Source organism: Eptatretus burgeri, chromosome 7 (genome assembly GCF_056783735.1).
Source record: "Eptatretus burgeri isolate ZD-2024b chromosome 7, Ebu_testis_v1, whole genome shotgun sequence".
Lineage (NCBI taxonomy): Eukaryota > Metazoa > Chordata > Myxini > Myxiniformes > Myxinidae > Eptatretus > Eptatretus burgeri.
Window position 1 is genome coordinate 111413721 of NC_140967.1, and position 22348 is coordinate 111436068.

Sequence of the window (22348 nt, forward strand, 5' to 3'; positions counted from 1 at the left end):
ACCCCCACAGGGTACTTCAGGCTGTACCCTGCCCATATATAATTGTACTCATCATGGTTTCCTTTTTGAGGCATTGTTTTATGGCTGGATGCCCTTCCTGATGCCAACCCTTTTAGTCACCTCCTACGACATACAGGGACACAGTGTACCTATTCTAAACCGGAGCACACTCTGGTGTATACAGGTATTTATTATTTTTCAATGAGCTGACTCTGTTCCTCTGTGTATGTCCATGGTGAACAGTTGAGCACGGAATGGGCACGGGGTGCAAAACCAGAAAGAAGGTGCAAGAAGACAGAGAGACCACCGATATTTCTGCAATGTGAAAGTAACAAGCCCAGAGACAGCTTCATGGCAGGAGATTCTAATGATTTTGATGGCCTTGGTTTCCATATGCTGAGACAAAGCTGAGACCAAGCTAGCACCAAGCTGAGAAAGGTATGAGGAAGGGGTGCCATGCCAGAGGGGAGAGCAGTACTCCTTCAAGCTGTAGAGGATGGCCTTGTCGGTGGATAGGAAATCAAGTGTGCCAAAGAAATACCTTGCACGATGGATGATGGGTGTCCAGTAGGTGACAGGCTTTGTAGGCCAACTTAAATACAGTTTATGATTCTCCCAAGAAAGATCGTAACTGATAGGCCCAAAAGTATGAGTGGCAGAACTTCTTCGAAATGAGTGTTAGGACAGTAATTGTAAAGAAAAAATTGGAGGGTTAGCAAGACACTCTTTTCAGAGAAACAGAGTGAGAGTGTGACATTCGTCAGGATTGAAAGACCTATTCTAAGTGTTTGACACATCCATCTATTGCTGTGAGAGCAGAAGCAGCATCTCCAGGGTAGAATGAGGGGGTCTGAATCTGACACGATGGTCTGAGATCAGTATGTTTGAGAAAAGGAAGGATTTGCTGTGAACTGCCATGATGGATTCATGACCTTGCTGATGATTGGATGTAAGCTGATAGGTCTGTAGTTGAGGGTATCAGTTTTTGCACCTTTTTTATGCAGTGCAGTGATGATGGATTTCCGAGCAGATGGAAGGTGACCAAGGGTAAATGATAGGGTGAAAAGAGCAGAGAGAGGGTGTGCAAGAGCAGCAGGGCAGGGTTTTAGGACTGGTGAGCTGATGTCGTCTAATCCAGTTGGCGAATCAGAGTATAGGGTTGACGGAAACTTCTCTACCTTCTCAGGTACAAAAGACATGGAGTCCTTGAGCTGTTGGATATGGCAGGAAAGGACAGGTACCAAGAGTGTGGGATTGGGGGGGGGGGTAGACAAGATTTGGAAGCATACACCAGAGACTGACTTAACAAGGTACCACCAGGTTTTCGAGGAGGGAGATAAGTTCAAGAATTATTTATTTATTTCTCTCATCTAAAGGCCCGGTCACACCTTGACGTTTTAGCCAACGTATGCCGATTTTTGAATTTTTTTTCTAAAACGCTGGCGCACGTTGAATACGTTATGGGTAAGTTTTGATAACATTGAGAGCACGCTGGCATACGTCGTAGTACGTTGCCATACGTCGTTGTACGTTGGCTTTAAACGTTGTACTTTTAGGTTGTCCTCAAATTTTTTCATGCTTGAAATTTCACGACGTATGCCGGCGTATGACTCACACGTTCCGCTACGCTGGCCACAAGTTGTAGGCACGGTCTGCGATCGTTGACAGACGTCAACACATGCTACTTGTAAGTTAATCATAAGTTGAGACACGCCGAGGTAATGTTTAGCGTACCCGAAACTTATTTCTAACCTATGATTAACGTGTTGTTGGCACGTTACGCGACCGTTGCCACACGTCGACAGACGTTACTTTTAAGTTACTCATAGGCTGAAAGACGTCGGTATAATGGATCGTCTTTGCGTCAGCGTCCACGGCCAGGACACTTATTTGCAGCATTCTTCAAACTTTTCTTCGGCATGACGAGGATGTTCACACTTCGATGTCTAGCTTGGCTATGATTCCAATTGTCCATCGGCAGCGTCTATTTAAAATAGTCGAGTTTGAGCGTTTTAACACGCTCAGAAGAAACGCTTCAAATTTCCAAACCCCAGCGTCAAAAAAAAAAAAAAAAACAAAGGCGAGTGACAGCAATTTAAATCGTTCATTGTAAACAATGAAAATAGCTGAGTGGTACCGTTTAAAAGTCGTTGAGTGTAAAAAAATTCAAATTGTTGAGCGCAAGCGTCTACTTTCAATAGTGGAGATGCAGCCATTTAAATCGTTGAGTGGCAGCCTATGAACCTACCCGTGGACACGCGGACGCAAGGACGATCCATCATAACCCACACCCTCCCCCTCACACTCACCTACTACTGCCAACATGAACAAACTACTACTAATACTAATACTAATACTGATACTGATACTGATACTGATACTGATACTGATACTGATACTGTTACTGCTGACATGGACATCGACTCAAAAAGGAACTCGAAAACACTGTTGGGTTCCCCTTTTATGAGCAGCATTTTTATATACCAATTCCCAAAACCGCTGGGAACACGTCTTTATATGGCAGTTGTAAGCTGGAAACACATTCATTTTTTTTTTTTTGTCGACCGGAAGACGTCATTGGAATACGTCTACATACGTCGATGTGTGTTGGGACTACGTAAAGAATTGGTTCAAAGCACGTCAAACATAAGTTAGAAATAAGTTTTGCGTAAAAAAGACATTACCGCGACGTGTTTCGACTTATGAGTAGCTTATAAGTAGCCTTTGTGGACGTGTGTAAGCGTCCGCATATCGTGTGTAAAACTTATCCCCATCGCATGCGGAACGTGTGTCATACGCCGAGTACGTCGCAAAATTTTGAACATGTTTAAAATTTCTTGACGTACTCTACTTACTACGACTTATGATAGTGTATTTAGCGTTCTACTCGCGCATACCAAACTTACCCATACCGTATTCGACGTGCCCCAACGTTTTAGACACACTTTTTGTTACGTCGGCATACGCTGGCAAGATCGCCAAGGTGTGACCGCGATTTTGACCCTTCCATTTCTATGGCAGTTATGATTTGAATCGTTGTGCGTCAGCCTTTTAATAGGCTACGTCACGACATCGTCGGCGATGCGTGCAACGCGCTATGCCTGAGTTAGACTATCGTTGGGCATCGGTTGTGTAGGCCGACAACAGGTTCAGCATTCGTTGGTATAAGTTATCTATAACACAACGAAACGTTCTGTGTAGTTACCAATGCGTTATACATCAGACCAAGTCGCTATGAATACGTCCGAATCTTTAAAAAAAAACATCAAAAGTTCAACGTAAGCCAGCGTTTTACATAAATTTTAACACGTTGCCATCGCTGGCTAAAACGTCAAGGTGTGACCGGGCCTTTACATTGCATTTCCCTGTTTTAAATACATTTAGCTTGTCTTTGTTTCCTCCTATAATAGCCATCTTCAGGGAAAAATGTTGTCGTGAGTTAGGCCTAAGTCACATTTGCTCTACGGCGAGGATACGGCGGCCATACGCCCTCTGATTTGACAGAAACGTGTGGCGGCCGCAGAGTATCTGCGGTGGCCTCAGGGTGGCCCTATGCCGTTTGGCTATATTTTACAGGTCGTAAGGTCGTCGTGGAATTATAACACGGAGTTATAACTTTTTTCATTTCTACGTTCGCCGTAGCAATTCGACAATCCGAAAAAAAAACTGGTAAAAAAAAATTAAAAAAATTAACCCATTCGTTTCCGTCCGTCTGGCCACACGTTCGCCTTAGGGCCCCCTGCGGTCACCTTGCGACATGAAATCAAAGACCGTACGGCAACCCCACGTTTTCGGTCTCCACAATTTCTAAGACCTAAGGCCAATGTCACATTTGCTCTACGGAGAGGATACGGCGGCCGTACGCCCTCTGAATTGACAGAAACGTGCGGCGGCCGCAGAGTTTCTGAGGTGGCCTCAGGGTGGCCCTACGCCGCATGGCTATATTTTACAGGCCGTAAGGTCGCCGTGGAATTATAACGCGGAGTTATAACTTTTTTCATTTCTACGTTTGCCGTAGCAATTCGACAAACCAAAAAAAAAAACTGGTAAAAAAAATACATAAATTTAACCCATTCGTTACCGTCCGTCTGGCCGCACGTTCGCCTAAGGGCCCCCTGCGGTCGCGTTGCGGGCACCTTGCGTCTGCCTTGAAAATTCTATGGCCGCCGCAGGAACGCCCTAAGGTCACCGTGCGACATCAAATCAAAGACCGTACAGCAACCCCACGTGTTCGGTCTCCACAATTTATAAATACGCCGTGCGTCTCCCCGAAAAATAAGAACATATGTGACTGCTACATTGTGTGACCGTGGAAATACTGCGGCCGCCGTATAATTGATAGTGGCCGTAGATTTTGGAGACCCCACGGCCGCCGTGGCAAATGTGACCTCTGCCTTAACGGAGGTTAAGGCCCAGTCACACCTTGACGTTTTAGCCAACAATGGCAACGTATCAAAATGTATGTAAAACGCTGGCTTACGCTGAACTTTTGATGTTTTTTTTTTGAAAGATTCGGACGTATTCATAACAAGTTGGTCGTATGCATAACATATTGGTAATGGACACAGAACGTTTCGTTGTCTTATAGATAACTTATACCAACGAATGCTTAGCCTGTTGTCGGCGTTCACAACCTATGCCCAACGATAGTCTAACTTATGCATAGCGAGCTGCACGTATCGCCGACGATCACGTGGCGTAGCCTATTAAAAGGCTGCCGCTCAACGATTTAAATCATAACCGCACTAGAAATCGAAGTGTCAACATGACCGTCATACCGACAAAAATTAAAAAAAAAAAAAACCAGGAAGTCTGGAACACTGACGCTAACCATTACATTGACGTGTTTCGACTTATGATTAACTTCAAGTAACGTGTGTCGACGTGTGTCAACGATCGCATAACGTGCCTACAACTTATGGCTAGCGTAGCGGAACTTGTGAGTCATACGCTGGCATAAGTCGTAAAATTTCAAGCGTGGAAAATTTGAGGACAACCGCAAAGTACAACGATGAAAGCCAGCGTACTACGACGTATGGCAGTGTTTTTCAGTGTGCTCTCAATGTTTCCAAAACTTACCCATAACGTAATCGACGTGTGCCAGCGTTTTAGACAAATTTTTGAAAAATCGGCATAAGCTGGCGAAAACGTCAAGGTGTGACTGGGCCTTTAAAACAGATGTTAAAACTGCAGAAGGAACAATTATTTTCTCGTTGTAAAAAGCTAATCGACTGGGAGGTCAATTGTGTCCATGAGGACTGAAAACGATGTGGAACAAGAGTGAGAATTGCTGTGAAATGCATGTCCCCTCCCGATGTGATACTTTCTCAGTCCAAAAATGACATAACTTTGGGAAAATTGAGGAAATGCCATGAAACTCGAACTCGTTCTGTAACTTATTATAATAAAGCCTCGTACCAAGTTTCGGTTGAATACATTAAAGGGTATGGAAAAGAAGTCTGAAAACCCATATGTGTGAAGGACAGACATATGGGCAGCAAACCTATAGTTCCCTCCTGTGAAACCAGTAGGGGACCAATAATGTGGTTTTTATTTTATTTATGGACACCAGTCGAGGTTCATAAAAGAGCTAACGCACAGAACATACAACAAAGGGAGCAGGAGACGAGAGGGAAGCACAACAACGGGTAGGGAACAGGGACATCAGGAGATCTGTGGAAGAGAGAGGGATGGGGTGGGGTACACTACATGGGGTAAACCAGATGGGGGATTTGAAGAGAGAAGGATGGGGTGGGGTACACTACACAGGGTAAACAAGATGGGGGATTTGAAGAGAGAAGGATGGGGTGGGGTACACTACATGGGGTAAACAAGATGGGGGATTTGAAGAGAGAAGGATGGGGTGGGGTACACTACACGGGGTAAACTACAGGGACTTTCAGTAAGGAAACAGGGAATTTGAATAAGGTGGGTTTGGGGTGGGTTGATGGGGGTATTGTGATAATAAATGACAACCTCAGTACTCCTGTTATATTTTATGGGGAGGAGGAGAGATTGATGACGTTTAACCCAAAAGCCTCTCTAAAGGCTTTCTTGTCGATGAGGTTGTTTTTTTTTTAATTATTATTATTTGTATTCCAAGTTGAGGCTCATGTAAGAGCGAATACACAGATACACAGATACGTATAACAAGGCAGGAAACAAATCATAATATAGTTCTCATTCAGTAATCAGTTTCTTGTGCAAGATATTTGAAGTTAGCCAGGTGACAGCTGAACCATAATTCCAGGGAAGATGGGGGAAGTCAAAATTGTTTTAAAAACTTTTATTGCAGGAGTTCGAGCTCCCAGCACTGGCAGTGTACGTGCGAGCTGCACGTCAACTCGTGGAACGTGCCCAAGGAAGTGAGCTGCAACGGCTGTTGCGCTGTGTGGCCGAGTCTGGAATGGCCGGGCCAGGCGACGTGGACACCATTGTACTGAGCGCAGTACGAACGGCAGTAGTCGCTTCTCCTGCCACACTCGAGGTACCCTTAAAACTGAATGATGAACTATTTCCTGGAAACCTTTTTTTTGTCGTGTGACCAAAAGTAAAGATGAGACTTAAACATTCCACAAGTAACAATCCACGACTTTTATTTAGCACTGTACTGACACTTCACCCTCGGGCAAATCCTCAAAACAGGAAGGTGGGTCGACCAGAAAAGGGCTAAAACACCCCAACGGGGGGGGGGGGGGGTGTGTTACATGCGTGGGGATTACGAGCACAATTGTAGTGGCCAATTGAGGAGTAGCAGTCGGGGTTGTTTATTCGATTAAAAACTCCAAGATGATTCATAGGAATAAAATTGTTTGAAGGTGACACTTTTAACTGATTACCATTACTGTTGCAACAAATGTCATGGTTTTGTTCATTTTCCAGGTGAAGGAACTGGATAGTTTGATTGCCAAAATGAAAAACAACAATGACAAGGTAAACCTCACCCCCACCCCAACCTAAGGCATCCTCTTGAAGTTTTCCAGACGTCTGTACTTTGCATTGATGGTGTACATCACTTAACCTCCGTCAGGTAAAGGCCTACATGGTGAGTGGCCGCCTGCGCTCTGCATACCTGGTCGCTGTGAAGCTGGAACTATCAGAATCGGTGCCCTTTGTGGAAAGCATCATGGTGCAGGCCCAGCGTTTGGGACAGCAAAATATGACCTCAATGTGCAAGCGCTGGCTGTTTGGGCACAGACATGATCAAGCCTACCAGTCGTAGGCATGCCCAAGTTAGCTTTTACCTTTTCACCTCCATCCTTTCATTGCTTCGGTTATGGTTGTCTGGCTCTTTCAACCTTCATCTTTTTGTTTTTTGGTGCTGTGCGACTTTTTGGGTCCCCATTTTCTCACTTAATTTTCTTTTTCAACCAACAAACTGCCATATGCTTTGAGTTTAACCAAAGTGGGATATTATTAACTTGACAAATCAACAAGTGGCTAAACATTTACATTTTTTATTTCTTTAAAAAAAAAAAAATTAAATCTGAGAAAATTTCAAGAATTCTGATTTTTAACTTAACTTTTCCAGGGGAGTCAGTTTGGTTTTTTTTCTATTTTCAAAAATGTTCTGTTCCAATGGCTCCAGAAACATCAGAAACAATGTATGTGTGCTGCTGTTTGTGAATGAGATGGAGGACTAACATCTTTGTTGTTTTGCTGCCAGAGGACCATTCCATCATGGAGGAAGGTGGGAGGGAATTTATGACCCCCCCCCAACCCTTATTTCCCCTTCCTCCAAACTACAGATAGTGATTTGTTTTCAATTGACTTTATGTTCCCCTTTAAATATACTGCATACCTCTATTTTTTATAACTGGCTAATGTATAGCATTAACCCCTTAATATGGGCATGTGGTGTATAAATGGACATGTTTAAAGGGTTAGAGCAGAGGCAATTCACAATACATCAGCATTCATCCCAACTTTTCTTCTTAAAAAAGTGTATCTTGATGGTCGATATACGATATCTTTCAAAAACCAGATATCCATTACATCAGGTGCAGTGACGTTACACTTGGGGCAAATTTGAATCAACTTGATGTGCACAAACTCTGATTGGCCTAAATTTCATTTCCAATGGACCCCATGTGAGACTCCTCATACCTGAAACTTGGTGTGTTATCTGTTTACAAATACCCCCACACGGCACACCCCTTGCTTTTATCAACTGAAAATCCACGATGGTCACTGCAAACCACTATAATGGTACATTTTGCTTAAAATAATAATAATAAACTTTTTATTTTGTATGTAATGTTAATTTACTTTTTTTTCTTTTAAAATGTGGTATGAAAGCCGACAATTGAAGTGTCAGCCACGTGTTGGAGGTCCTCATGTGGACACCATGCTGAATCAAACAAGTGTCTCTTCTGCCAATTGAAGGATTTCTGCTTTTTGGTTTCAACCTTGTCAGTCTTCCTTATCCTCATCTACCTCCAAATCATCTCCATCCCCATCCTTCCTATTCTAATCTTCAACAGTCTTATAAACCTCATCCCTATACTTTTCAACACCATCATCATCCTGACCCGATCTTCTTCTTCCTCATCATTCTTATCCCCTTTACCCTACCCTGATCATTCTTCGTCCTTCTCCTCCTCCCCAAACCGAATCGCCATAATTCCCATCCTCCTCATATTCATCCCATCGTCACCCACATCAGCATTCACCCTAATCCTCTTCCTGCTTATCTCCATAATCCTCCCTGCTCTCATCCCCATCATTCTTCCTCATCAGCATTATCCTCCCCCATCTTCATCTCATCATTATTCATGATCCCCATCCTCTACATCCTCCCCATCACCATTCATGCTCATCATCTTCCTCATCAGCCGTGTACATCATCCTCATCTTCACCATTCACCTCACCAATCATTCTCATCATCCTCACCCTCCCCATCGTCATCATTCCCATCCTCCTCCTTACCATCCTCATCAATCCACATTATACCACCCAGTCATCCTTCTCATCATTCTACTCAGTCATCCTTCTCATCATTCTACTCAGTCCTCCTTCTCTTCATTCCTCATCACCCTATAATTCTCATCCTCATCCTTACCATCACACCACCATGCTCATCGTCCCTATCCTCACATCTCTTCTTCCCCATCATGCTCCACCCCATGACCTCACACATTTTCCCTAGTATCATCCCCATCCTCCTCATCCCCAAACCTAGTAATCGTCACCCCATCATCATCTTCTCCCTCCTCCCCTCATCATAATTATCCAGATCATCACCCACATCATTCCTAATCTCCCGCACCCTCATCACCTCTTCCTCCTCATCACCTTTTCCTTCTCAGCATTCCCATCCTCTTCACTCCAAACATCCTCCCCATCTCCATTCATGCTCATCATCTTCCTCATCCTCAAACCCATTGATCATCTTCATAATCATTCCTAATCATCTTTCTCCCCCATCCTAATCCTCAATCATTCCTATCCTTCTCACAGTTCACTTAACTTCATCTCCATGCACACCACCCCATCCTATTCATCCCCATCTTCCATCCTCTTTACCCCCGCATTCATCCTCATAATTTTTCTCCCTTATCCTCATAAACGTATGGATCATTAAACATTTCTCCGCTCCTGGATGAGATGTAAAGCCAGCCATTTTACATAGAATCAAAATGGTGCATCTGTGCTGCTCTTTGGGAAAGATTTACAGGGTTAGCACAGCCATGGAAGAACAAATTTCCAGGTATTTTCCAGGAAAAAAAAAAGTTGTTTTCCAGGACTTTCAATGCAAATGTTTTATGCAACAAGTGACATTGGAATAAACCAATAGACTAAGAATGAAACCTTGTTTGTTTTCTGTTATTCCATATTCCATGAGATGAGTCACAGAAAATGTGTAGGAGTGCACGTAATAGCTTGGCGATACCAACACCAGAGGTTGCACACCTGTTGGGAATGCATCATGAAGAATATGCAGGATACCGCTCCCCACATCTAACAGTGACTTGCCATAGTTCGTTTGCATTTCAACTTGAACACTCGTGTGAAACTTCCAGTTGACACTTGGGCCATCCATGGAAAGCTGAACAAGATTTATTGGATTCAAGTACGTATTCCAAAACGGAATGAAATTCAGCGTGCATGTCTTCAGCTGTACAGTGTCCAACGAACTTGGAATCAAGATACCTGGATTTAACTTCCTCATTTTCCCACAATCTTATGTGGAAGTCTGACTCGTCAAATAGGAGCACATATATCTGTCTACTTTCTGTTCCAAGAGGCTTTGGAAATGGGGTGCTTTTTTAGTGTCTGTCCAGTGACGCCGTGCACTCTCACCTCGACCAAGAGGGCAATAATATAATAACCGAAAACTAGCTGAAACAAATTTATTGCAATTCCATGGAAAGCAGTGTTGACGCAGAAATGGGTACAGTGCAGGAATGCATGCACTGTGTATCTGAGTTACCAAGTGTGCCGCAGCAGCGCAGATGAATGCACACAACCCACACACAGGAGGGAGAGGGGCACACACAAAATGAGACGGATCGTGTAAAAACAGAATGGTTTACAGGAAATTATATTTTACATAGGAAAGGCGAAACCGTGTAAAGTCAATATAACAAGCCTGTGAAAAAAAATATGCCGAGGGTATACGCAGCTTGGGGTTTCCTTCTCTTTAGTGGACGTATGTTTTTTGTTTTGCCGAACCAAGCCCGTTCTCTCACAACTGCAATCCATGGTTTGCACTTCACATGTCTTGACGATTGTACCGATCGGCAACTACTCAAATGGATATTTCTCAGTTGGGGTCTTTGACTTCTGAGTGACGTTACAATGACTACATCAACAGCGTAACATTTTTGAAACTTGTATTTCAAATAAACAGATACAAAGTCAAATGAGGAAGTTCACCATTACACGCAATGTCCATCTCCAATTCCCGCGTTGGGTTGTTTCCGCCCAATGTCCCTGTCTTGCCGGCTCAACTCGCATGTGTTCACCTCGTCCTCCAGGGCTGTCAAACCATCAACTCCTGTCGCATCGTTCTTTCTCGCACGCTTTCCTGTCCCGGATGTTGAAGAGCTCAAAGGAATTCTTTCCCGATGCACAATCTTAATGAGTTTTAATCAACCTGGTTATATTCGGCTCCACACATTAACAACCACTCTGGACATTAACACCTCATTCACTCAGAGTTAAATCGAGCACTGGAACGATCGAAACGCACGTCCCATCACGTGTCACTCATCTCTACACCTCCCTCTCGTGGGTTTATATAGCATCACAGAACAATCTCTTGCCTTCCAGCAAATGTGATTCTCGCCCATGCTGGAAGTTTCATCTGAGAACATTCCAGCATCTTCACGAATCTCACCAGGCAGTTCACAATACAACACTGCCATCTGCAGTCAAAATTAGCGCATTACATCAAGCAGTTCGTATTACAATTTACCGATCCGTGCAAAATGAAACTTATAACATGTAATCGTCAATTTTAATCATTCATTTACGAATGTTTATTCACAATTTAACTGACAAATAAGCCCCGCCTTTAGAATTTTTTTTTGCAAATTAATATTTTTTACAAGTCAGTTAAAATTAGAGGTTGCAAAATAAACCAAAAATAAACAATCACAATCAGCTCCCACATTCTTGGATCCCTTACTGGCTTGAATACAGAACCAAGAGTTCTGTAGACATGACGCCCACCACATTGTCCTCGCACTGTCAATCTTACACTTCTGTATGCATGATAGGGAAAATGATCAGTCTGTATGATGGACTCTCGTCCATTGATGTATTTCTGGAATTTCTTAACAGCAAACACAATTGCGAGACATTCACATTCTATCACCGAGTATTTCCTTTCCTGGGGTAGAAGTTTCTTGTTGGCATACATTACAGGAAAAACTTCGTCCTCGTACTCCTGCAACAACACCGCTCCAATTCCAACATCGGATGCATCCGCTTGCACGATGAATGATCTGGCAAAGTCGGGCATCTGTAGTACAGGAGTCTTGCAAAGAAGGTTCTTGATCATTTCAAATGCCCTCTGTTGGGGTGCCTCCCCTGGAATGTGGTTGGGCTGACCCTTGAGGTCAGTTTTGAGGTCAGTGAGGGGCACAACTTAATCTGTGTAGTTTGGCATGAACCTCCTGTAGTACCCTACCAAGCCCAGGAATGATTTAACCTATCTTTTGGTCGTCGGAACTGGGGCGTTTCTGATGCTGGTGCGTTTCTCTTCCTCCAACTATACCTGTCCCTTTCCCACTCGGTGTCTCACAAACTCCAGTGTGTGAAATGCAATGTAACAAATGGAAGGCCGAAGAATCAAACCAGCTTCTCTGATCCACTCAAAAAGTTGCCGCGGTGTTTTGACGTGATCTTCCCACCTGACTGTGTGCTTCAGGATGGCTTTCACGTCGTGGTCGATGTTACGTAAATCGTGCAGCACCTTCCTCATCATTCGATTGAAGGTTGCCGCTGAGTTTACAAAGCCAAATGGCATCTTCTTAAATTGGTAGCAGCCATCTGAGGTTACAAATGCTGTCTTTTCCTTTGAGACTTCCTCCATAGCAATCCACCAGTAACACTTGCTCAGGCGGATCTTGGTAAAATACCGATCTCGCTCCAGCTTTGCCATGATAGCTTCAGGGTTCCCCATGGGTTCAATGTCAAACTTTGTGACAAGTTCAATCTCCAAAAGTCAATGCAGAAACAGTTGGATCCATCCTTTTTCCTCAGAATTACCACCGGCGAGTTGTAGGCTGCTTTTGATGGTTCGATGATATCTGCTTACAACATAGCTTCCACTTCCTCCTTGATCACAGCTTCCATTTGGTGCTGCTCGACTCTGACTATCTCATTTGTGGTGGTCTCATTCTTATGCTCCTCCAGGTTGGTAGTACCTAGGATTCCATTGAAGATGTCTTCAAACTCCTGGAGTAATTAATGGACTTCCTCCCTCTGCCTTGCTGTGACAGATCCTTGCTGATGCTGACATCCTCTTGAGTCTCTCCATCAGCCCTGGGGTTAATTCCAGAAAGTCTTCATTCACCAATACACATTCTTCACCACCACCCGGCTCTGGGTCGATGACCACCATACCGGCACATCTGGCTGTATTGTGATAGCTGTGTTGTCAGCTCTCTCATGATACAACTTCAAAAGGTTGGCATGGTAAATTTTGGTCTTGCCTTTGACACAGATCCTGTAGTCCATCCAGTTAACTTTTTCCTGGACTTCATGTGGTCCTTGCCATTGCAGCGTCAACTTGTGCTCTGTTGGTAGTAGCAATAAAACTCTGTCTCCAACCTTGAACTTTCTATCTCTGGTTTTCTTATCATAGAAATACTTCTGACGGTTTTGAGCTCTGTGTAGACTCCCTCTCTCTCTCGCCAGTCAGCAAGTGTCCTCCAGTCGATTACGCAAGTCAAAGACATATTGGTAGGTATTATGAACCTCTGACGTGTTCTCTCCAGCCCACAGTTCCTTCAACAACTGCATGGGTCCTCTTACAGTTCATCTGTGGAGTAGCTCAAATAGTGAGAACCCAGTACTTTCTTGAGGCACCTCTCTGTAAGCAAACAGCACCACCTGCAGGTACCTGTCCCAATCATGAGGTTGCTCTTAACACATCTTCCTCAACATGCTCTTCAGAACTCCATTGACTCGTTCATAAAGTCCATTGCACCTGGGGTTGTATGGTGTCGTGAAGAGTTGCTTCATCGCAATGAGTCGACACACCACCTCCATTAGGTCCGATGTAAATCGAGTACCTCAGTCGCTCAGTACCTCTTGTGGGAGTCCTACTCCGGAGAAGACTTCCAGCAGTGCTTCCGTGACCATCCTCTGTCTCAATATTGGGGAGTGCAATTGCTTCAAGGTACCTCATGACGTAGTCCACAATGGTCAAAATGTACCGGTTACCCTTAGACACTGGGGACAACGATCCAATCAGCTCCACGACCACTGTGCAAAAGGACTTCTCCATCAACGGCATGGATCCCAATGGTATCTTGGAAACCCTCCCTTTGGGGATGGTCCTCTGGCAGATGTCGCAAGACTTGCAGAATCTGCTGATGTCATGAGTTATTCCTGACCAATGGAAGTTGTTGGTTATTCTGTCAGTTGTTTTCTTTGCTCCAAGATGACCTCCAACAATCGATGTGTTTGCAATTTCATCACGGCCTCCCGATACTTGGTCGGAACGATGACTTGCTTCACCTCGTTTGTGTCAGTTGTGTCGATACGATATGTGTCAGTTGTTCCACCACGGTGGAAGACACCTTTGTGGATTTTGAGCCTGTATTTGCTCTTGTCCCGTGTCTTATGATCTCTGTTATCCTGCACCTCCTTCCACAACCTTTGAAGTGATACATCTTCCTTCTGAGCTTGCTCAAGCTCTTGCACAGTCACCTTAGGAATGTCAGATTGTGACACCTTCAATGGTTTGATGGTTGTCCTTGTTGCTCTTGGTCTGTGACTTAGTGACTTCTGCTTGTGCCAGCTGTGGAATCCAGTTTGTGTCTGGATACTTGACATCTCGTGCTCCCGATTATATTACCGATCACGAGATCACAAATGGGGATCCTCCATGCACATGACCTCCACCTCTCTTATGTAGTACAGTGTGTCCACGTGGATCTTTGATAGTACATTGCATCACTATCCAGTTGCAATCAGCTTCCAGGAATAGACCTTGTCAGTCATCTGCCTTGAAGTCACCAGTTCTTGTTTCACAGCTGCATGAGTACATCCTGAGTCTCACAGTTCTGTCACTTTCTGTGAATCCACGTAGCCTTCAACCACGGTGATGTTGCTGTTAACAGCGATGGTTTTCTCGCAACTGCTGAAGACCAGTGTGACCACTCCTCATTTTCATAAATTCCAAGGTGAGCCAATGAAAAAAGCCAAGAATTCTCAAGGTTTCGGAAAAGCGATGATAATAGAAAACCAAGACGCCAAGGTGAACGAGTCGCCAAGATCTTGTGAAAAAAGCCAAGGAGTGGTCACACTGCTGAAGACTGTAGGTATTGACTGAAATCCACCTTTGTTCATCCGGATCTGTTCAGGATATTTTTGCACAGCTGATGCAGACTGCTCTTTCGTTTCTGCTCGGCACATAACATCTTTCCTTTGGAAATCGTGCACTGCACTGGCTGCCTTCTGTTGTGACCTCATCTGAGCTGCCTTCTTCAATTGACATTTAGCCATCATGTGGCCTTTCTTGTTACAATAGAAGCATTCCCTCTTGCTTCGACTTACATGTAACCATCAATTTTAATCATTCATCAACAGGCATTTACTGATGCTTACTCACAAATACCACAACATCGAGCTTTTAACTGAGACAATGTTTGGATTACACTTAGGAAAACAGACAATAAAAATAAACAAATGAAACTGAAGTGTAAATACCTGTTCTGGAACCAAATAATTCAGTAATACAGGAGTTAGACCAGTCATTTGCATTCATATGTCACGTCATGCTTTGGTGCTTGGCACCTCTCATGTGACACTGAAGTGCACGTTCCCAATATTCCCGATATCGAATGTCTTCTCAAAGACGCTGTGAACGGACAGCGAACGACACGAGCCAATCCTGATCGTCGACGTACTTCAGCCACAAGGAATTAAAATAGAAAAGCTTTGACATTCTTCAAGTTCGCTTTACCTTGACAATCAACATAAACATTGACATCAACAGTGCGAAGACCAAGAGTAGCTACTTCCTGCTTCATCGAGACATTTCCATAATCATTTACATCATGTTTGCACGACCTGATGTCATATCGTAAAACGATTCAGTCACATGTACTCCACTCCAAGCACTGCATGCTGATCTCATGTTCAGGGTGGAGCATTTTCGATCCCGAGTACCGGTATCTTTTTAAAGACCTCACAGGACACCCGATGTTGTGCGCCAATGGCCATTTTGATTAGATTATATTTCCTGTATTGTGTGTTTTTGTGATGTCGGATCAAGAGTGTGCTTCATTTATTTATTTGCCCGTTTTCATGTCTTTCTATCTTTTGTCCCAGGATTCTACATTTGTCGTCCTGTGCCTTCTTATAATAAACTATTCCGTAACAGCACGTTTCATGTGGTGACCCGTCATTGCAGATGTTGCAAGCAAGAAACCATTTTGGCGCGGCTTTAATGGTAAATCCCTGGGGGAGGTGATAATTGGTAACATTCTCTTGAAGTTGTCGGTGATTGGTCAGGTTGTCGGTGACTAAACCGTCTCCCCCACCAGGTTTTTTGGTGAGGAGGGTGTATGGATATGGACACCCAGCAGGATTAAAAACAAAACCTGTCAAAGGGCGGAGGAGCTCCTTGTGAGCCAACGGCCATCCATATCTAGTGCCCAACTGTGTCTTCGGACGTCATCCTGCAGTTGGGTTACTTCTTATTACGAGGTTGGTGGCAGGATTTGCACTCCGGCCACCATAAAACCCTTCATTCCGCAAACACAAAAACGCAAAAAAACCTGAAAACCCACTCCGTGGAAGTACCTCCTGTGCAGCTTCCCTTTGAAGGGCAGCTCACCGGATGACGAGATTGGGGCAAAGCCTTCAGGACCCCCAATCTTTGATGATAGGAGGGAAACCACGGGGTGACATTCCTGGGTCAGATTGCAGGAAAGAGTGTTGGAGTGGTGCTCTGACATCCCAACTGACTGGAACTGACTGGAAGACATCCCGACTGACTGGAAGAGGGGCCTTGTTGACCCTCTCTAGAAAGGGAAGAGTGATCGCCAGGACTATAATAACTACTGAGGGGTGATGCTGCTCTCAGTGCCGAGTAAGGTCTTTGCTCAGATAATTATTGATTGGGTTCACCACCATCTGCTGGAGCAACACCAAAGAGATCAACGATTGACCGTATCCTTGCCCTTCGGGTCCTCACCAAATGCAGACGAGAGTGTCGGCAGGGGCTGCTTGCAGCCGATGTTGATCTCTTTAAAGCGTTTGATTCAGTCAATCGGGATGTCCTCTGGAGGATTCTTGGTCTTCATGGGGTGCCAACAAAACTGATCGATCTGATGTCTGAACTCTACTCTGGAACTGAGAGTGCTGTGAATTGTGGTGGTACCATCTCTGACTTATTTCCAGTTGTTACTGTAGTTCTTCAGGAGTGAGTACTGGCCCCCACCCTTGTCGGTGCTTGTATGGACTGGATTGTGGAGAGGATGTCAGAGAGATCAAGCTGCACTGCATCATTTTGGAACATCAGGATGTCTGACCTTGATTTCATAGATGATGTAGTCATCTTTGCGGAGACTGGATATCCTTTTGGGGACCTCATGGTGCTGTGGAAGAAAAAAAAATTTATTCCATCTTGTGAAATGTGAACAGGGGCATATATATATATATATATATATATATATATATATATATATATATATATATATATATATATATATATATATATATATATATATATATATATATATATATTCTAATCACATGACTATCGCAAAGCACTGGTGTTTCTGTATTGATCATGCTGAAAGAAATATTTTTCATGTTGAGAGAAATGTTCTTTGTCCACAAATTATGTACTCATTTCTCCTGATTTGCTCTGTTGGAGTCTGTTGTAAAGCATTTGCTAACGTGACTGTCACCGTATAAGGAATGGTTCGCCAGGAAACATCGTCTGCAAAGGCACTGACATCGAGTCGAGATAACGATTTAAATTATCTTCGGCATAAAACATGTTTTTCGTCTCTCTCACAATGTCAAAGTCAGAAGCTCAATGCATTTGCAAATAATATCTGCTCATGGTAACGAGTTTCTTTGTTTGCTCAGAACTCATTGTAACAGTTCACGAGTGAGTAGCATCTCTGTTCGATGTACTATGGTCTTGTTAATTCCATGGAACGAACATATCTTTTCTCGACCTACACTTCAAACCGGATGACTTTCGAACCATTTGGTTATAATAATATCAACTATAATGATAACGAATATATAATCCCCATACTGGCTCAAGCACATTCTGGGCCTGGTGAGAGATCTTGTAATTAGTTCATGTTTAGTTCAAGGAAATATGTACCCATCTGTTATGTTTTCTGCTCTGATACTTTAAAATATACTTGATAATGGATCATTGCACGCTGAAGGTTTTTGAAATTATGAATATATTTCGTGTGCTCGGTAACTGTGGAACAATATAATTATTATTTTAATACGCGAAGCCATATTTTGTAGACTTATCTCCTCCGAAGCTGCTGGATGTATCGTCACCACTTTCGGCATGCGGTTGCTCTGTGGTCTAATGAACAACATGGGGCGATGTGACATCGCGCCAGACGGACAGGTTTGGGAATTTTAGGCGATTTTCAAATTTTTACATTCGTTTGCATGGAAACGTGTGACGTCACCGCCGAGAGGTGTAATGCCGCTCCGAGAAAAAAGCGTCCGCAATGTAAAACCCTTTTCTGCACATGCTGACTACCTCAGAAGGTGCATTTGACACAAAAAATGAAACAACAAACATTGTATATAAAGAAATTCCATAAATCACATTGTGAACACCGGATATATTGGCATCTTAATGAATCCTCACTTTAGAAGCTCCGCGCAGAGCGCGGATTTGGCTCGCATTTCTTTGTTTCACTTGGTTGGCACAGTAAGTCGGGCAACAGAGCAAAGCAGCAATGCTTAATTCTAATTAATGAATGCTGAATAACAAATTTACTGAGAACGCAGGTCATTGCTATGTTGAAGTGAAGAAAACAATAGTTGTGAAGGGGGAGGACGGCAAAGCAATGCAAATATCTGATAAAGCTTGAAAGAGCTCAACGACGTACCATAGGAATTTGCGTTTGAAACAAAGAGCCATGACCATGTCCTTGAAAATGATATTTTACTCTTATCAGAATGTGATTGGTCATTTCACTTTCATGTGAGTAGATCACCTTCCCCATTTCTGTTCCTTATCTTCCAACCACATAAAATACCATGTATTCTGGCTCAGAGTCAGAAATCTGCTTGGACTCTTGAGATGAGCTTTTTTCTCTCCACATATGTGTTTTTTTTCTAAAATAAACGATCTGTTATATGATAAAGGGTTTTCTCTTTTGTGGAAATCTCAACCACAGTGCTGAATAAGGAGTTGGAGCCACTGAGAATATGGGTTTCCTGGGTCAAAATGAAGATCTAGGCTTTCGATGACGTATTGGATGCTGCTATCTTGCCTGTCCCTGTTTGTGGTGAGGATGTTGAGATCACGGAGAGATTCATTTAACTTGGCAGTGATATTGTTGTGGGGCCGGGTATCGGCCTCGAGCACAACCGCGAGATGGTGCTGCAGAGTCGGCTCGACCGATCGCCCGGAATTTAGATCGTACTTCTTCGAAAAACTCCGGAAAAGTACGGGTCCCTTTTTGGACCGAAGTTCGCCAATAGACAGACCACGTGGGGTAGGGTCGATTGCCAATTTCAATTTACCTAAATACCCACGTGGTCCAACCTACTGGAGAAATTCACCCTTGACGGCGCTCATACGGAACGAGCCGCCTGGCATACTCGTTCCGTATATGATCCGAGCGGTTTGATCGCCGAGATCCGTCGGTCCCAAATATCCCGTTACAATGGCAATGGCCTGGCTAAGTTGCCAACACGCAGCACGCGAAGCCAATGAAAGAAGAGACGTGAACGAGCTGCAACATTTAACAATCGGGGTATTTATTCACAATTGGGGATGAGGGGAGCACATAAGGGCAGAGCTAAACCGAATATTAATAAGCACGTATGTACAGCAAGGCACTTAACAATTCACTACTTACTATACTGGCGCCACAAACACACAAACGCACGCAGCCAAAGAATCGGACCAAAAATGGTCTTCATTAAGGCCTCCAGCTCGGATGGAAAGGACGAGCTGAAGACCAGATTCTGCCTCGGACCTGTCCACCTTGTGTGGTCTTCGAGCTGTTCGGATCGGGTACCACCAGCGAGCTGAATCCAACCACTGCGAGCCGCGATCAGCCTCCCGAGCTCCGGCGGATCCCATCGCGCTCCAGAACACGCGCTGGTGAGACGAGGCGCCGATCCTTCCCAATCCGCTGTGTCGATTCCCCCGGAGAACCACCAACCACCTTCCGAACAACCACCAACCAAGAACAAGAACACAGGAGAGCCAGAACCACCAACCAAGAACAAGAACCCAGGAGAGCCAGAACCACCAACCAAGAAGAGCAAAAGAACCGATCCAGAACAGAGCGAACAAGACCCACGAACAAGAACCAAGAAGAAACAATTTCTGTCTCTCTCTTCCCTTCTAATCCCTCTCGGGCGCGGCTCGCTTCCGGCGTGACTCGTTCGCCGTCGGTGGGGCTGTTGCACCCCATTTGTTGGAGTTGTTATCGTTGGTGTTGTTATCGTTGGTGTTGTTATCGTTGGTGTTGTTGTTATTGTTGGTGTTATTAAATATAAGAAAACCCTGACTATCAAAATAACTTCACAGCGCATTTACATTTATTCACCCATTAGACGAGGGGATGGATTCCAACAAGAAACACACACTTATCGAAATAACTAAGCTATAGGAACCTGAATGTCTGTGTGCTCATGGCTTCCAGATTCGCAACAATATTAATGTATCTGCTCGCTGTGAGCCATAAGTTAATAGCTGCATGAGTCGGGCCTGGGGAATCATGGATTCACTGGATCATGGGGTGTGGCACTGTTGGAACCTGTGCAGGAGGATGAAACGGAGTCTTCAGGTCCTTGGTGCTTCCAGTCTTGCTCTACAGATGTGAGACTTGGACTCTGATCAGGGATCTGCGACGGAGGTTGAATTATTTTGGTACCAGGTCTCTTCTGAGAATCCTCGGCTATCGCTGGTCGGACTTTGTGTCCAACGAGCGGTTGCTGAGAGAGACTCGGATGAGATTTGTTACCTGCATAGTCCGTGAGTGTCAGTTGTGGCTGTATGGACATGTGGCTCGTTTTCCTGACGCTGATCCTGCTCACCAGATTCTCTCAGTGAGGGAGTCTCATGATTGGAGGAGGCCAGTGGGTCGACCACGTGCCTCGTGGTTGCAGCAGGTTGACCATCATCTCAAGGAGATGGGGATGGGCCAGGCATCCGCCTGGGGGATGGCCAGACGGAGGCCTCTGGAGTACCGGCGGAAGGTGGACGCAGCGACACGCTGCTCCGGCGCATGCTCCCATACCTGAGCTGACCTGTTGCACCCCAAAAAATGTATTTTCTTTCCTCTCAGAAACCACACACACAATTTCGATGAAATTTAACCACTACCTTTATCACCCTTGATGTACCAAAGTTTGTTCATGACATTAAAAAAAAATCCATAGGTCTTTACTTTCTTCTCCATTACATATTTTGTGGATCATCCATGCGTACCAGTGGTTCCATGGTTGTCTTATCCAGCCGCGACCAGATCAGCACCCAGAGGTATTGCCCTTATGTTTATATGTATCTATCAATGCCGAAGTGACAGGTCATTTTATGAAGGTGATCGTACAAAAAAGGGGAAACATGGTGCAAAATAAAATTGCACATTTTCAGCAACCAAACAACCGACTCACTGCATGAGACACCGCACGGCCAAATGCTGGCAGGTGGGCCCTGAACTTTGTTGAAGTCGATTGATATATTCATTGATGTATTCATTAAGTCGACACTGCATCAGCGGCATAGCCGCGTCCCAACCAGTGATGCAACGAGCAGCCACAGGCTGCACTCGATAGATAGAGAGAGAGAGAGAGAGAGAGAGAGAGAGAGAGAGAGAGAGAGAGAGAGAGAGACAGAGACAGAGACAGAGACAGAGACAGAGACAGAGACAGAGACAGAGACAGAGACAGAGACAGAGACAGAGACAGAGAGATCCAGCAATTCGCAGTTATAATGATAAAACGTTGTCATTAAGAAATCATTGCAACTTGGTGCAAGACAAGGCATTGTGGAGCTGGTCCAAAAATGGCAGCTTAAGACTCTTGTGTGCTGACAGAGGACTATCCAAGCTGGCCCGCCATCATCTTGATAAGGCTTCTTTTGGTTTTTCATGATGAGCAGCGCCTAAATGCATAGTTGCCATGCAAAGTTTGGGGCCACTAGGTTTCATGGTTTTGGAGTTCTGGAGGAGATGGACTTACAGACACACACTGACATATATTATTACAGAACAAGACGAGAAGGACACTCGGTAGAGCGCATACCTCCGCCACGTAATGCCTGATCCACGAGAACATATCAGGCACAATAAATTTTTGAAATATCATGCTGTACAGTACTATATCGTTTTAGGCCCGATCTCTCAATGGTGAAGAATAAATTTAAAAATTAAATAATTCTCATATCCAAATCCGGATTCGGATCTTCACCCAACTCGCATCAATTCGTCC

The 22348-nt window shown here is 44.3% G+C and overlaps 1 protein-coding gene across 3 annotated transcripts in view; it reads left to right on the forward strand.

The window, feature by feature from the left end:
• The window catches only part of ZFYVE26 (zinc finger FYVE-type containing 26), a 252667-nt gene extending 242857 nt beyond the window's left edge, over positions 1-9810 (forward strand). For all 3 annotated transcript variants that reach the window (XM_085890294.1, XM_085890293.1, XM_085890295.1), the window contains 3 exons: positions 6296-6487; positions 6883-6933; positions 7031-9810. In XM_085890294.1, coding sequence (XP_085746420.1) covers positions 6296-6487; positions 6883-6933; positions 7031-7222 — 435 coding nt within the window. In that variant the 3' untranslated portion in view covers positions 7223-9810. The remainder of the gene's footprint in view (positions 1-6295; positions 6488-6882; positions 6934-7030) is intronic.
• The last annotated feature ends 12538 nt before the right edge of the window (positions 9811-22348 follow it).